Source organism: Camelus dromedarius, chromosome 13 (genome assembly GCF_036321535.1).
Source record: "Camelus dromedarius isolate mCamDro1 chromosome 13, mCamDro1.pat, whole genome shotgun sequence".
NCBI classification, from domain to species: Eukaryota; Metazoa; Chordata; class Mammalia; order Artiodactyla; family Camelidae; genus Camelus; species Camelus dromedarius.
Window position 1 is genome coordinate 50,299,938 of NC_087448.1, and position 16,969 is coordinate 50,316,906.

General features: G+C 37.1%; 1 protein-coding gene across 4 annotated transcripts in view; it reads right to left on the minus strand.

Moving 5' to 3' along the window:
• The window catches only part of VWA8 (von Willebrand factor A domain containing 8), a 297,615-nt gene that overhangs the window by 103,653 nt on the left and 176,993 nt on the right, over positions 1–16,969 (minus strand). For all 4 annotated transcript variants that reach the window (XM_064493121.1, XM_064493122.1, XM_031466068.2 and 1 more), the window contains exons 28-35: positions 16,750–16,888; positions 14,073–14,272; positions 9,559–9,669; positions 8,577–8,641; positions 7,811–7,936; positions 6,612–6,721; positions 5,847–6,001; positions 1,645–1,840 (exon numbers count right to left, since the gene is read on the minus strand). In XM_064493121.1, the coding sequence (XP_064349191.1) occupies positions 1,645–1,840; positions 5,847–6,001; positions 6,612–6,721; positions 7,811–7,936; positions 8,577–8,641; positions 9,559–9,669; positions 14,073–14,272; positions 16,750–16,888 (1,102 nt within the window). The remainder of the gene's footprint in view (positions 1–1,644; positions 1,841–5,846; positions 6,002–6,611; positions 6,722–7,810; positions 7,937–8,576; positions 8,642–9,558; positions 9,670–14,072; positions 14,273–16,749; positions 16,889–16,969) is intronic.

A 16,969-nucleotide genomic window follows, 5' to 3' on the forward strand; every position in this document is an offset into this window, starting at 1 on the left:
ATGTCATTTCAAGGAATTTACCCAAGTGAAGCAAAAACTTAAGTTTGCTTAAAAATCTGTGCACAAATGTTCATAGAAGTCTTAATAATTATTGCCTCAAACTGGAAACTACCCAAATATCTATCACCTTGCGAATGGATAAACAAACTGTGGTATATCCACACAATAAACTACTACATAGCAATAAAAAAGGAACAAACAACTGGTACACACAACATAAATGATTCTCAGATATATTATATTAAGTGAAAGAAGCCAGACTCAAAAGACCACATACTGTTTGATTCTATTCATGTGAAGTTCTGGAAAAGGTAAATCCATAAGGACAGAAACCAGATCAGTGGGGTTTGGAAGTAGGCAGGGGGCTTGATGGCAGAGTGACATGGGGGAGGTTTTTGTGGGGAGATGGACCTGTTCTCTATCAGTTACAGTGATGGTTACATTTATTTGTCAAACTCACACCACTATACAAACAAGGTGAATTTTACTGGATGTAAACTGGACCTTAATAAGAACAAATGAGAACAATAAAATACTTGAAAAACATCACTCTGTCTGATGTGTGGGGAAAGACTGGAAGGTGGAACTCTGTCAGGAGGCTACTGCAATATTCTAGTTCAAGATGGTGGTGATTTGGATGCTGGCAACAGAACTGTAGACAAGTGGGTGGATACAGGGTACCATAGTAAGGACGCATCAAAAGGACTTGGTGATTCATGATGGCTTAGATGTGGAGGAGGAGGGAGAAGAAATATGGGGAATGACCCCCAGGTCATTCTGGGTGGATGACAGCACACTGAATTCTGGTATAGAATTTCTTATAATTCCTGGAGTGCTCTGTCAGGTCTCTGTACCTTTCACCCGGGGTCCTCTCTTCCTGGAACAATTCCTTCATTTGATTCACTCCCACTCACCCTTCAAGAGTCAGCTCATAATCACCAGTCTGGGTTGTAAGCTTCTTTGTGTTAACATATCACCTTGTGAACACCCCTATCACAGCTCTGTACTGTAACTGTCAGTGCATGCACCCGATTCTTCCACCATAGAACATATTTTAAGGAAATGGTGATTTATTTGAAAGGAACTAACTCTAACATTATCATATAACCAGGACTTTTAAAACCCAGTAATTGATCATTATAATACATTTAGTATTATATTTATGAAGTCTATACTAATATAATGAATGTAAACACAGGACAATATATTACTACCACTATGAGGCAGTGGCTTAATGATGCAAAATTTTCATAATTATCCTTTATAGTGAAAGCCAGTGTGGTTCAGTAAGAAGAGCTGTAGCCTTGGACTGAAAGACTTTGGTGCAAATCTGGGATCTGCTGGCCACCGGTGGGGTGACCCTCTCCCCAGCAAGTTATTTTACCTCTCTGTGACAGTTTCCCTTCATATAAATTAGAGACTGCAATGCAACCAAAGATGACTTCTAACAGCAACTGCTACAATCACATACTGTGAGAAGTTTAGTGAAAACTTTCTGAGCACACATAGGTCTTTTAGCTACTATAGTCTGTTAGAATTATTCATACTTATAAATACAGTGTAATAACGATAAGTTAAATATCCCTACCATAGGCAAACTATCTCTGACTACCTTGATAAACTAGGAATTGGTAAGTTTCTTACCTTTTGGGTAGATATCTTTTAGAGGGACTTCTCCTGGGGGCAAAATTCTGACTATCTGATTAGTATCCAAAAGAGTCACACAATTGCTCTGTTTTGGAGTTCCACTTTTCTTCCTTCCTCCATAGAATGTTGTATCAGTGACCCTTGATTTATGCAAAGATGATGGCCTTTGCCAAGAATAAACTTCACTAGGTGACTAAAATAAAAAGAGAGAGGGAGAGATTAAAGTAAACTACATTCGCAACTTTTAAAATGCAGCCCTTTAAGCAGATGCTAGTGATAAACTTAGACTTCAGCAACATAAGAAAGTCAAATTATTCCTAACTTTTTGAATTTGGCACAGAAGATAGCTGCTTCATCGATAATCACAATTTTCAGACAAGTGTGAAATACAAAACATGTTTTCTGTCTTGAAATGAATTATATCTAAACAGAGGGAATATAACAATATAGTTAATTTAAAAATAAAACAAACACCTAGTACACCCGCTGTCTGGCATAAGGAATAGTACATGACCAGTTATTTCTGAAGCCTCTGGAGGGCCCCTTCCCAATCACCTCTCTTTCATCCTCCCTAAACGTTACCTCTTTTGGAATTTTGTGTTATTTTTTTCTCTTGCTTTACTTTAAATTTTTACCATATATGTATTTACCCTTCTCTACTCCAAGATCATATTCTCCCATGCATTCGCTAAACATTTCGAAGTTTCATGTTTCACATTTAATGCCTTAACCCATCAGGAATTTATGTTCGTGAGTGGTAGGGAGGCAGGGATCCTTTTTGCACGTGGATAGTTAATTGTCCAAATACCATTAACCTCTGCCCACCGATCAGCACTGCTATCATAAATCAGTTCCATGTGTGCATGCATCTGTTTCTGGGCATTTTGTTCTGTTCTACTGTATATTTTTCTACCTACAGGCCAACACCACATGGTCTTAGTTAATAAAGTTTCATAAAAGCCTTGAAATTTAGTAGGGCACGTACTGCTTTTTATTCTTGGTTCTTCTTCAGGAATGTCTTGGTTACTGTCTGCCCTTGCTCTTCCATAAACGTGTATGACAGTTGCATTTGCACTGCATCCTTGTCAGCACTTGGTATTGTCGGTATTTAATTTTTTTTAATTTCAGCCATTCTAATAAGTATTAGTAGCATCTCATCAAGGCTTTAATCTGCACTTCCCTAATGACTAATGATGTTGAACATCTTTTCATTACCATCTATATATCCTCTTTGGTAAAGTGTCCATTCAAGGCTTTTGCTCATTTTTTTCACATTTACCTCCCATTTGATTTCTATGTCTACTCAAATATATTGAAAGCTGTGAGTTCACCCAAATACATCCAATTCTGATCCAACAACTACAGGGCTCATTCTAGTTTCCTTTCCTTCTGTATCTGTAACTCCCTTCTTTAACAGTGAGAAACCTAGACTTCATTATCCTTAACATATTTACTTTTTCGCTCGGTTCCACTGTAGGTGACTCATCTCCCATCTCCACCACTAACTCTCCCTTCCAGCCAAATGCCCTCCTCGCTCTGCTTGGTCCTGATAGCCCACACTGAGCTACGTTCATGCACTGACGAACTCTTCACATTACTTGGGTTTCCACATCCCACATCAGGCTGCCCCGTCATGGAGATGCCATCTTCATCCCGGCTGGACTTGAGTCCTGTCACCGGTGGTTACCCTCTCCCCAATCACAGATACCTTTCTCATTTGCTCAGGCTCTGACCTTTGACATCTCACACTGGGCCACTGTTGGCCCATATTTTATACTGGATTATTTATCTTCTTACTCTTGAGTTTTAAGAAATCTTTATATATTCTGGATACAAGTCCTTTGTTGGAAATGTGATTTGCCAATGTTTTCTCCCAGCCTACAGACTGTCTTTTCATGCTCTTAACAGTGTCCTTTTACAGAGAGGAAGTTTTAAATTTTGATGAAATTCAATTTATCAAAAAATTTTTAATGAATAATGTCTAAGATGCTCAGTACAATGTTTAATAGAAGTGGTGATTGTGGCTATCCTTGTCTTACTCCTGATATGAAAAGGAATGCTTTTAACGTTTCACTGCTGAGGATGTTACTTGCTGTAGGTTTTCGTAGCCATTTAGTAGTAGGTTAAGAAAGTTATAATATGTTTATAATAGTTTAGGTGTCTCTGATAATGCTATAAAAAGTTAATAAGAGGCGACTTATCCATTTGTTGATGGTTTTAGGAAGAATCAAAAGAAATTCACAGAAAGGCAGAAAGGCACTGTGGTACAGTAGAAGGGATAAGGGTTTGAGGGTCAATCACCCTTGAGCTCAGACCCCAGCTCCCTTACTCATTATCTTTGTGGCCTAGGCAATATACTCTCTCTGCATCTATAAAACCCTGTGAAATTGTTGTAAAAATTAATTATCATGTATGAAAGAGTTTAGAATAGTGCCGTGCCTGACTTCTGTGTTAGGGTCTAAAAAAATATGACTACTATCATAAAATGCTGAAAGGCTGTCTGAGTCTAATCCTTCATTGAACAAAAATTCACTGAACATCTTCTATATGGTGGGTACTAAATACAGGGGACAGAGCTTTTAATTTAACAAGGTCCCTAATCCTACCGTCTATAAAGGGTTTCTATAGGGTCAGTACAAACAGAATCTTATACTTAGCTTTCTCACCCTTTTTCTTTTTAAATTGAAGCACATTTGATTTAAAATGTTGGGTTAGTTTCTGGTGTACAGCATAGTGACTCAGTTATATATATATATTCTTTTTCATATTCTTTTTCATTATAGGTTATGACAAGTGGTTGAGCATAGTTCCCTGTGCTATATAGCAGGATCTTGTTGTTTATCTAATCTGTATATAGTAGTTTGTATAGTTTCTTACCTTTTTATGGTAACATTATATTTCTATACTAATTTCTTCAATCAAAACATGAATTTTGAGAATAGTTCTCCCTCCAGAAAAGTAGCTGAAGTATTTTTTCTACTGTTAGCAGCAAGCATTGTAGAAAGCATATTAAACACAACTCTTTCATCAAGGCTATGGCAGAAGCTGTATTCCAATAACATGTTTCATTTTCAGTTATATAATACTGTAGCAAATGCTTTTTACTTGATAATTAGGAAGACACATGGCAAAGTCCTAAGCCACATATTATCCTCTGGGTTTTGCATTTCGAAAGTCTTATACCCTGAAGTACTCATCATTCATTAACTACATTAAAATTTTGAAGTATGTGAGATTAGTGTACTACTAAGCAGAGCCAATATTTTTATCTTTAAATGATTCTATCATCCCAGCTAAAAGCTACAAAGGAAATTATGAAAATTAAATGTTTAATCAGAACACACGGAGCTATATCTGAGGTTATTAGATGGCAACTTGGACTGAAATAACCTTTGTATTTCATTTTCTCACATTTCCATCAGGGGAAAGCCATGCGTGTTTTCACCCAAATTCACTTCAATTGCAAATAGCCTCTTCTTTATAAACAACAGTAAATTACAGCAGAAGAATCCATTTAAAAGCAAATTAGATTGAGACCATCAGCATTTATAGTATAATCTGGATGCTGCAAAGCAGAGCAAAACCCAATAAAAGAGAGGCAGGGCATAGCTCAAGTGGTAGAGTGCATACTCAGCATGCACGAGGGCTTGGGTTCAATCCCCAGGACCTCCACTAAAAATAAATAAATACACCTAATTACTTCCCTTTCCCCAACAACAACAACAACAACAAAAAACCCAACAGAAAGTGAATTGATGTTCATAGGCATTGAAAAATTTAATCCACAGTAATGAGACTCCAACATATTTCACTTTAAAAAATTCTAGAAGACATGTTATTTTTTTAGTCTCAAATTGTTCCTCTTGACAGATTACATGAGCACACATGAAGACAACATGATACGAAATCACTGTCAGCAGGTTAAGTATTTGACTGTCACATGAACACTCATGAATGGAGAATCCTGGTTTACTTTACAAAACTATATAATTGCACTGCACTTTTAATGTCAATTTTTAAAAAGCAATGAAATCATATAGATTGCATTTTTTAATGACTGATCTGGAGAACAGAATGTTGGTCTGAAATGTTTACCAGAAAATATTACATTTTTAATTACCCATCAAATACGCTTATGGGTTATATGCCAAATTGAGGAGGAAAATAATTATTTAATAATTTAAAAAATGTATGCTTACCAGGAGATCTGGGAACCCAACAACGATTGTAGCGTAACTATTCTCATCTGAGAGGACTCGGTTAGGAGAGGCAATCTTTTGTCCCACAGCTGAACTTAGCTTTTCAGATGATAGCTGATCACTTGAAATTTTATGAGGTATGCTGGAGTCTGTTTCTGAAAAGTGTCAGGGAAACATTAAACACCATATGGCCCTAAAATGCTTCAGGAATTAATTTTTGCAAGATTTCACTCTCACCAACTCAAACAGAAAAGCACAAGTGAAAAAAGAGAAAACGTTTTCCATGGCATTCATGGCCTTTCGTGTGAGAAAACTCAGTTTTCACCATCATGGCATCTTCTCGGAGTGATTTCAAGGATTTATGGAATTCAAATTTCTATTAGCAATCAGGATTAATATTAACAGCACTCTGCAGAAAGATGTGAAATGGACCCAACTCAGTGTTAGCGATGGTATATTTTAGATTTTTTTTCTCATAAGTACTTTTCATGCCCCAAAACTGTGATGAATAAAGTAGAAATCCTGATGGTCTGTGTAAAAAAAGAAATGATTAAATCCAAAAATAGACTTGGAACCCATGTACATACAAAAACTCTGTCCTGTCAGTTAAAAACATTCAAAGACAGAACTTGAAAGATGGAAGATTCTTACTTACTATTTCCAGTGCAGTGCCTAAGTTTTCAGTTTTAGTATAAAGTTAACATACGTTGATGTAACTCCGGCGTGCACCTGGATAGCCCTGCACACACAGAACACAGTGTTTACCTTGTGTGACTCCAAAGCCTGAGCTAGGTGGCTCCTCTTTCAACACATACAACTGGCAAACCCCACTGTCCTCAGATTCGATGTGTGCAGGCTTAGTTAAAAGATATTTCCTGTGAACAAACAAATTATCTGAGTGAAAAGTCCTTTTCTAATAACCGTGAGGCCAGACTAGGAAAATTCAGAGATTTCCCCAAAGCCTTTTTTTTTTAATATTCTTTGCAGTTTCAGAGTTTTATCATGAATTAAAACATAACTTCTGAGCACTGTATAAAGAGCAGTGCATAACACAATGCAGTAGTAAGTGTTAACTGAAAATCCAACACTTCTTATAAGAGGAAGGGCTATTAAAAAAAGAAAGAAACTCTAAAGAGACACACCCGTATTATCATGGAGCCTGCGCGTGATGTGACTGGCCGGCTAGTAAGAGAGAGCCCAGCCTCTGATTCGCGCCCAGCCAAGGGACAGAAGCCCTCATGGCTGAAATCCTCTTGATCTACCTATTTGTAAGACTTCTAAGTTAGGGATGCATAAATAGCCAGGAATCTTTTGCTGCAGGCCACTTCTGCTTGTCAGCAGAGGGGCAGAGAACCCGCATTTAGCAGGCAGATGTAATGCATGAGGGAGGGGGACTCAAAATGCATTGTGTACGCTATTTAAGCCAAGTGTACACAAGCCCTTTTCATCAAGATGCGCACAGCCCGAGGAGGAGGCAACACAAACATAAACATAACCAAACAAGAGCACACAAGACAAAAGCAGGACTAGACGTCTAAGGGGCACGTTCTGTGAAGTTGCAACAAAGCCGCAGCACTGGTTTGGAGAATGGGGCCCTTTGAAAGGAGGGTGAACTGAGCATCTCCTTTAAAGCATCTCTAGTTGGCAAGAATATGGTGAATTCTCAGTGTGGTAACAGGAAAAGACCCAAAGAAATATGGATCAACCGTGAAAGTCATTATGTTTTTACATAATTTAATTGGAAGGTCATTCCCTGAAACACCTTGATTACTACTCTGTGAAGAGACTTTTAATGTATTTAAATTTTCCCCTCCCCTCTTCGAAGTTTTGCCTATAGCAATACTGCCAAATCCAGGAATCGTTCAAAGACAGACACAGGCAGTCAGGGCTGCAAGATGTCAGAGATCTGAGCAGTAAGGCTGAGCGACGGCACACTCCATGCAGTTCTCTGGAGATCCACCCACCGATTTGTCTCACTTTCCACCAGAAGCCACTTGTCCTCTGCCACGAGAAAGACTGTCTTGAGGTTGATGGGAAGGGAGATGGTGTGAGTGCGTCCTTCTAGAACATCCAGCACAGCCAGGCTGTTCCTGAAAAACAGAGAAGGCTCTCTGAAAGGAGATAGGGAGGATCGTGGCTGAGTAATCAAGGCACAATTATTTCATGACACATAAGGCAACCCTAAAAACAATGTTTTTAAGACTAAATAATGACATAGAAAAATGTTAACTGAGAAAACATCTACTGTATATCTATATACAGTATCTATACTATAATATATAAATATATCCACCATATAGCACAGGGAATTATATATCATATAGTAACCTATCATGAAAAAGAATATGAAAAGGGATATATGTATGTACGTGTATGACTGATCTATTATGCTGCACACCAGAAATTGACACATTGAAATGGACTGTACTTCAATTTAAAGAATAAAAAAAAATAAAACATATATAAAACTCTGAACTATGTAAGGGGATGCATAGGAATTAAACATGGAAGTGATAGCTTCTATGCTAGGAGTGGTTGTATTACAGGATTATGAGCGCCGTGTTTTCTTATGTGTTCTTCAACGTTCTACAATGTGCAGTAAGGTATGTCTAGAATACAATATTTATAATCGGTAACATTAGTTTTATAACAAACAAGTATAATTAAAGGAGGAAATAGAAGGGATAAAATAAGGATCCCACTTTAAATCTTCTATAACAAAGAGCTCACCCTTTTTCCTTGTAGAATACCAGCCAGTTTTTGTGCGAAAATTCTCTACACATTTTGTAAGTTTCCTAAAGGCAAAACAAAATGAAATATTCACATTAAATGTGTTGGATGCAGTCTTGTCTCTTCAGCTGCTTTTCCTTAAATAAAGTTCTTCAGTGTGTAAAACATGTAATTTTCTGAGACACTACCTCTATATACACTCCAAGACTCTTATGGTAACAAGGATTAAAATATATTTCAAAATTCATTGTGAACTATGCACTAAAACATCTTCAGAATATTTTAAAAAATAATGCCAAATGCTGGTTAGGAATAAACATGCTATCTGGTGATTAACTGTGGAATTTATTCCATAGCATAAATATGTTGGAAATACTTGGTTTCTTAGATTTGGGTACATTTATGACATTTAAAATATCTCTTTTTTCATGGTCTTTTAAGACCTAAGTATGCTGTCTTGCAGGGCAGAGGGTAAGCCCTATTTTATATCTATTACTTTTTTCTGAATGGCAGGATAAATTCTCTTGGGTTGGCCTAAAATGTTTCCTTACTAGTTTAATTTACTTAATAAACTAAAACATTTCTTTATCTAGTAAATGAAATCAGGTGTTACACTTATGGGTTTATGACATAAATCCCAAACATAAACACATCACCGGAAAACAGTGCCTGTGTGATTAAGGATTTGTTATGAGTGTCACCCTTAAACAGCTCATGATGCCCTATTATTATTAGTTCAGTCCTGACAAGTCTTCATGTGAGTATGATGGACACAAAAAGAAGCTACTGATACATAATTATATGTGTATCTATGTCTATCTATTTGTATCATATTCCAATTTACAAGTGGGTCATCAGAGAGTTCTCTTGTGCATTATAGCAAACAAAAGGCACTGAGAGGGATGGGCAGGCATGCATTATTACGGCTAGAAAGTTATAGAAGATCCTTGGCAATTTGCTGGACAAGTTGGGTATTCCTTACAGTTTCCTCCTTGTTCCACCAGGAAGTCTTCTTAGATGGAAGCCCCTCTGAAGGAAGGATGAGACGGCGGAGGGCTTGGCTGGTAGTATCCAACAACAGGATGACATTACTCTGGAGATAAAGAGAACAGTGAAAAGCTCAAGACTGATTGTTTGATTGATTGACTGATTTTTTAAAGCAGCTGCCTCTTGGCAACCTGGGAATAAAGAAAACAAAGGGAAGACAACACTACTGAAGTATTTAAGAGACACTCCAAAGACACGAAATGATCTTCCTTAGTACAGAATTTAAAGTATTAGGTGGTTTTATGAAGATATTTCTAATTATGTAATGCAGAAGTTACTCTCTTTTAAGATTTCACCTTAAAACCATCTCCTTCTAAATATAGGCTAGCTTAACCATGATTCTGTTTTATTATACATGAATGAGGAAATTTAGAGAATTGAAAATTTAAAAAATTCCAACTACTTTTATCAAAATTACACTTAAAGAATGTTCTGTTGAAAACTCTCTTATGCTATGCATAACGGAATCTTATTTATTCTTTTCACAAATTCCAGGTTCAATTCAGAAAATATGTACATGATATAAAGATGAGTTAGCAAGAAAATATCCAAGACCCCAAGATCCTAGTTAGTAATGAGTATTTCTTCATCTTGAAATTCACTAAGCTTGAAGAACTTTCATAGCTGGTGCTGTAATAACATACAAACAGGAGATTGCTCTAGCAGCATTAATCACAGTTATGCAAATGAAGTAATAATCTCTCAGCAATTATGATCATTTTTTTTCAAGAAAAGAAAATTTTAAATAAAACTTAGGCATTAAAATTAATGAACAGAAACGTGAAATGAGAACTTAAAATTGAGAAAGGCAGAAAAGATTAAAAATTTTTAAGAGATGCAAAGAAGTTGGCTTTTTTAGTTAAAATTTAAAGACACTTGAAGGTTAGACCAGCAGGTTTACAAAAAGGCACCAGCGAAGTTGTTTGCCAGGCCTCAATTTTAGGCAATTGTCTTTTTCTTTCTTATTTTTGTTTACTTTGTTTTGTTTTAAATTTGGGGCACCTTCACCTACCCTAACCCTTATAAGCTTTTCATTTCAAGAACTTTCTTTGGGGAAAATAAAAATCACAAGGCACTCAAAGAATTAATATATACTTTACAAAATATATACAAAATATGAAATGTCTGTTCATTTGTTCTGTAACATTTATTGAACAGTTTATATTATTTAAAGCACAAAGGAGAACACAATGATGAATTAACCACGACTCTTGGCCTTTATTTATGTAATCTAGTTAGAGAGAAATAGAAAGAAACGTAAATGGATTAGTAATTCATCTGCAAATCTGGGACCTCACAGTGTGGTTTCAATTTTATTTTACTAGCTAATTTCATTGAAGTGCTCAAGAATTAAAGTAGTATTCGTACCAGTTTCCTTCACCCCATATACCCTGAATCTTGGCTACATTAAAAAACTTCTACTAAGCATATTGATAAAGCTTAAATGTTTCCACACTCTTAGAATGCATCATTCTTATAATAGGCAATTCTCCCTTAAGAATGTATGTTAGGAATCTTCTTTTTAAAATCAACGTTTTATTTAAGTGAAACATTGTCTGGCATTTGAAAGTTTGAAAATGAAAGCGAGAGCTTAAAGTTTTCCTTAAGAAAATGTATTAATAAGTTAAAAATTTACACTCTGTTCTAGATTAAATCGTTTTTGAGTAAGTATTTTTTTAAAGGAGAAACTCTCCTTTGACAAATATGTACAACATTAACATGAATTGTTACTGATTAGCACTTAAGCAATCTGGGATAATATTAACTTTTCTAACTAACAGAAAGTCCTAAAAATAATGTTTGATCCCAAAATATGATTAAGTAGAAGAATAAGCAGATGATTAAACAGATATGATTAAGCAGAAAAATAAGTTAGTGCAGTTTTGCATTTTTCTTCCTTTTTAGGGGCTGATACTGTATATAGCTTGTAACTGGGTGTAAGTGAACTGAAAAACTGTTCTTTCTAAGCGACAGAAAACATACATATATACGTTTCCAGCCATCGTTGTATTTAGAATGAGTTCTAGAAGCCGTTGGCAACACGAAGGATTTCTGCTGCTCCATCCTTTTAGACGTTAATGGTTTCCTTCTGTAAATGACTAATGATATATTCCGTCTGCGTTTAAAAATAGAATTTTGCGTCACACATGAGTACATGTAACTGTGGTTTTGGCACTCCTTTCAGAGGGGCAGGGAGGAGAAGCAACTGAGCAAGTTTATTATGTTTGTATTTGACTGGGAGAAAAGTAACCTCTGGATGACTTCAGTGTCCTAAAGTCTGAAATTCTAAACTTTGTACAGATGTAATAAGTAATCTCATGAGGGGGCTGGTGGGGGGTAAGGAGGAGGGAGGAGCCTTTATTTTTAGGCATGGCAAAGTTTCCCTTTCCTCACTTAAGAGTTTATTTTAGCAAGGAATTTCTGAACAATTCTTAAACTAACTGGGGAAATGCATCTGTAGCACAGCTTTATAAAGACAAGGGATAAATGAATTAATGGAAGTACTTGAGTCTCTCCAGTATATTAGCTCCATTTTCAGTTAGGGTAGACCGGGGAAGAAGGAATTGATGGCCATGAATTCATTTTTCATTTGATGAGAGTTATTTATCGTTTGTTAAGTTTTACAGCCACATGCTGCTCATTTGGTGATTATTTTAATTTTGGGGGGAATAATCAGGTTTATTTGTTTATTTTTTAATGGAGGTGCTGGGGTTTGAACCCAGGTCTTTCTGCCTGCTGTCAGGCACTCTACCACTGAGCTATACCCTCCCCCTGTGCTGTTCATTTGGAATTAAAGAGGTCTTATACCCTCGCAGGGCCACAATATAAAACAGACAGCTAAGACAGCCTCTCTGGAAAAAGAAGACGCAGTTCAGAGGACAGGTAGAGGAAATATCCCAATAAGCTGTTCATGTCTTCCCAGGGCACTGGGGTAACTTTATGGAAAACTGTTGAAACTGGTCAAAGGGATAAGCCAGGCAGCATGCAAGAATGCCAGGAGGGGAAGTGCGGGCTGGGCAAGTCAAGTATATCTTTACGCTGAAAAACATATTTTGTTTGGTGAAGGTCATTATAAGTGAGTGGGGTATTGGTCAGCAATGTTGCCAAATAATTGGCTCTTTTGAGAAAATAAAATACTTGCTCATCTTCTAACTTATGATGCAATTTCATTACTTTTTGCTTATGGTCTATCTTCCTGCATCAGAATATAAGCCTTTGAGAACAAGGATTTTTGTCGTTTTGTTCACCACGATATCTGTACTAGTAGGCACACAATACATATTTAATGAATGAGTAATATGCTTAGTATAGTATTTGGTAGCTACTTGGTGGGTAGTAAGTATGCAAAAACATCGCGCTCCTTTCTGTCGGGCTGCACAGATTAACTTGGACCTTTAGAATTCTCATGAATTGAGACACAGACTGTCTTTTGACCTAGATCTTCTGTTTGGAATTATTTTTAGCCTGACTCTGGGCATCCGTACTTTTCGTTAGTGTTGTCTTACAAGAGCAGTGATGGTTGGAACTTGAGCATCAGTAGATACCAAAGGATCTCTGCGTACTCCTGCAACGGGACGGAATATTGATGTTGTCTTCAAGTTTGTATGTTGAAATCCCAAGCCCCAGTGTGTTAGGAGTTGGGGCCTATTGAGTTGATTAGGTCATGAGAGTGGAGTCATCGTGAACAAGATTAGTGCCTTATAAAAGAGACCCCAGCTCCTTCTGCCATGTGGGGTTATCGTGATAAGATGGCTGTCTAGGAAGTGGATTCTCACAGATGCTACATATGCAAGCACCTTGATCTCAGACTTCCCAGGCTGCAGAACCTTGAGAAATACATTTCTGCTGTTTGTAAGCTCCTAGTCTGTGGTATTTGTGCTACAGTAACCCAAATAGATGAAGATGATTCCATTCAGTATATCCACATGGCTGTCTCCACATAAAGAGTGCCATTCAGGTTTCAGATAAAACATCATCTCCTAAAAGGAGACATCTTAGCTCTCTTCCAAGTACTGTTCACCCTCCCAACTTCTCCTACCCCACCCCTATCTGTCCCTAGGACCTTACCTTCTTTCTACATAGCACTTGTCGCTACTTAAAATTGCTGTACTTATTTGCTGGCTTAGTTGTTGGTTGTCTGTCTCCCCAAAGAGAATGTAAGCGTCACAACAAAGAATTATCCAGCCTCAGATGTCATTAGTGCTGAGGTTGAGAAACCATCACTTACACGTTTCAAGGATTACAGCCCATGTGGAAGTCTCTGCGGAGAGGAGGATACTAGCCTGCCTTGTGGTGCTGATAAAACACAACCCCTGACCCCTCCCTTCAGCTCCTCTCCTTGATCTTTATGAAACCACGTTATTTTCAGTCATAGGTTGAAAATCGCTCTTCCGTTTCTTTTTTTTCCACATAGGTTACTGTTGGCATACTTATAGCGTGTCACATTACCTGCTGCTCATGGAGAATCACTTGACCGTTGAGGGGATTTCCCAGCGGTGCCACTGTCACAAACGGGTGCCAAACTCCACGGGCCATTCTTGGGAAGATGTCAAAAAAGTCCACAAAGTAGCCACGTTTCCCAGTCATATTCATGAAGTATAAGGAAATGGGATTGCATGCAACTACGTAGAGAGTATCTTCCTCATTTTCTAAAATGACAAGAAGGTGTTAACCCCATGGCCCGCAAAAGATTTTCCAGCTGGTCAAGATTTCTAGTGCAAAAAGTCCTGAGACGGAGCACACAGTTGGAACTCAGCAGATGATTTGCAAAAGGACTGATCAAGGCTGAAAAGGACTGTGAGATGCAGTTTAGTACCTGCTCTAAGCATAGATGGGGCCACACTTATCAATTCCAGGAAGTAAGTATCTATTTGTTCCTCAAAGAATTTCATAATATTTCACGATAACACCATTAAATATTTAACACTTTATGTCGGCAAATTCTTCCTTGTATGAAAGTATTTTGTGCTTCAGTAGAGGTCTGTTTCCTCTTATTTTATTATTGGCTTAGATGGATGACAGCTGGTCAACATTTTCTATCTGCTAATCTTACATTTCCCAGTGGCTTACTAGATCTTTAGGCTTTTCTTGTAAATAAGTCATTCCATATTTTTATTCTTAGTTCTATGGATCGTATTTTCCAAATTCTTTTTTGTATTTGAGTATTAGTACAAAATCTCTGTCTTTTCCATCTCGTAATTGACTAGGTCCATTTTCTGAATTGTATTCAGTGCTTCTTCAACTTTCAAGTGCATATGAATTACTTGGGGAATCTAATGAAAATGCAGATTCCGATTCAGTGGGTCGGAGGTGGGGTTTCAGATTCTGCCTTTCTAACAAGCTCCCGGGAGATGTCACAGTTTGAGGGCCTCCCTTTGAGTAATCAGGCTTTGGACTATGTTTCCCATAATCTCTATGGGCACCTTGCAGCAAGAGATTAAGCTGCCTCTGTATAATAAATGCTATTAACATCACTCATCATCCAGGTGACCACGATTTTACAGTGGTTATATTTTCTGAACCCACAACTAAGTCACAAGAGATGACGATGAGATATAACATTTATATTTGGGACAACCCTGGAAAAATTGGAAAAAAGATAGAGTGTGTGTGTGTGTGAGTATGTGTGTATGGTGTCTACAAATAAAGACCAAATACTATAAATAAAGACATAGTAAATTTAAATAAATAAGCTAACACTGATAAGAAACACAAATCAATGGAAGGCCAGAAGAAGGCATATTTAGGAGATAGTGTGAACTGTGTGTGCTACAGTTCCAAGTATCAGTTAGAATCACACAATTTACAATTCAAGGATCTTTTTAATGCTCCTACTATCAGCACAAATAAGCTCAGTGCAACATTTACTGAGCACCTTTGTACACTGTATAGGGCACCAGGGAATACAATGAAAGCAGTAACAGAAATGTACTTCAGTGCATTAATTCCTCTCTCTTACTGCGGGCATCATGCTGTTTGGTCTTTAACTCAAACATGTATGTAAATTAACTCTGATTCTAACCCAGGTAAATATTCTTTTCTCTCACAAATACAGAATAGGTAAAAAACAAAGAAATCAAAGACAATCAAAAAATCTAGTTTGCAAATGTGGACAACAGAGGGTGACATTACATGAGGGACAGCAAATGAGTTTCTCTTTTAAGGACCAATTCTGACTGGCTGACAGTGGCTGTCCAGAATGCTGTGTCAAGAGGAACATGAGACTGGGACAAGGTTTAACGAGAGATGTGATTAGTGACACCTGTCAATGGCACAGGTTGGAGAATCACAGCATGCTTATTTATAATCCCTAAATATAAGGCAAGGGCCAAAGTTCAAACTTTGTTCATAAAATCCATACTTATTCCCTACTAGTGAATGTAAAATATCTTAATAGGAGCACCAATCCGTTACCAAAAAAAAATTTAAAAAACCTATACATTTTAAAAGCACATATTTTAATTCAACATAGCTGATTGTAGAAACAAACATCCACAGAACTTACATGAACAAAAACGCTTCTGAAATTTTGCCTGAATAATCCCCATCTTAGAGACTCTCTCCATTTCCCCTGCCATCACTTCTGTTTCTATCACCTTAGAAACTGCCACCAATTAAAAGCTTCTGCCAAAAGTACCCAGGGCACACTGCATGAATCAGTAGGTGATGGCAACAGTCCAGAGATGTAGATGCCAAAAAATTCACATCCTTTATTTGCCATTCTTTACAACGAGAGGTTTAATGACTGCAAATCCTCGAGCCCGGCTTTCAGGATTCATGCAGTCACCAAACTGGAATCCTAGCCAAAAAATCCAGTGTTTTTCCTTTTTCTTTCCCCCTTTTATTTTTAGCACACGCCTGGGTGTGTTTACCTTTGTGCTACAACTGTAATGAGAAACAGACATACGCATATAAACTCAACAGTTCTTATGTGGATTCCACAATAGTATTTTGTTAGGTTATTATAGGAAATTAGTTCTAAATTACATATAATTGTTATTCAATCTAAGAATGACACAGTTACTGAGTCTATCACAGACTTCCTGTCTAGAGATTATTCTGATTCTGCTTTTTAAAAAATCAGTGCGGGAAGGGAAAAAAAAATCAAAAGAAGAAACTGACATACCATGTGATGTAGCAATGTCACAGATTAAGTTAATATCATCCAATGGTAACTTCCAGGAGGCACATTCTTCAGTAAAGGTTTGGGATCTTTCTTCGTGTCTTTCTATTGGATACTCCTGTATGTTTATAAGTGCTGGACCCTATAACAAAGTAGTTTTCTGAATTAAGAAGTCTGGGTAGTTGGCAAAAAGTAGAAAAGCTAAAGTTCTTTTAAAATATAT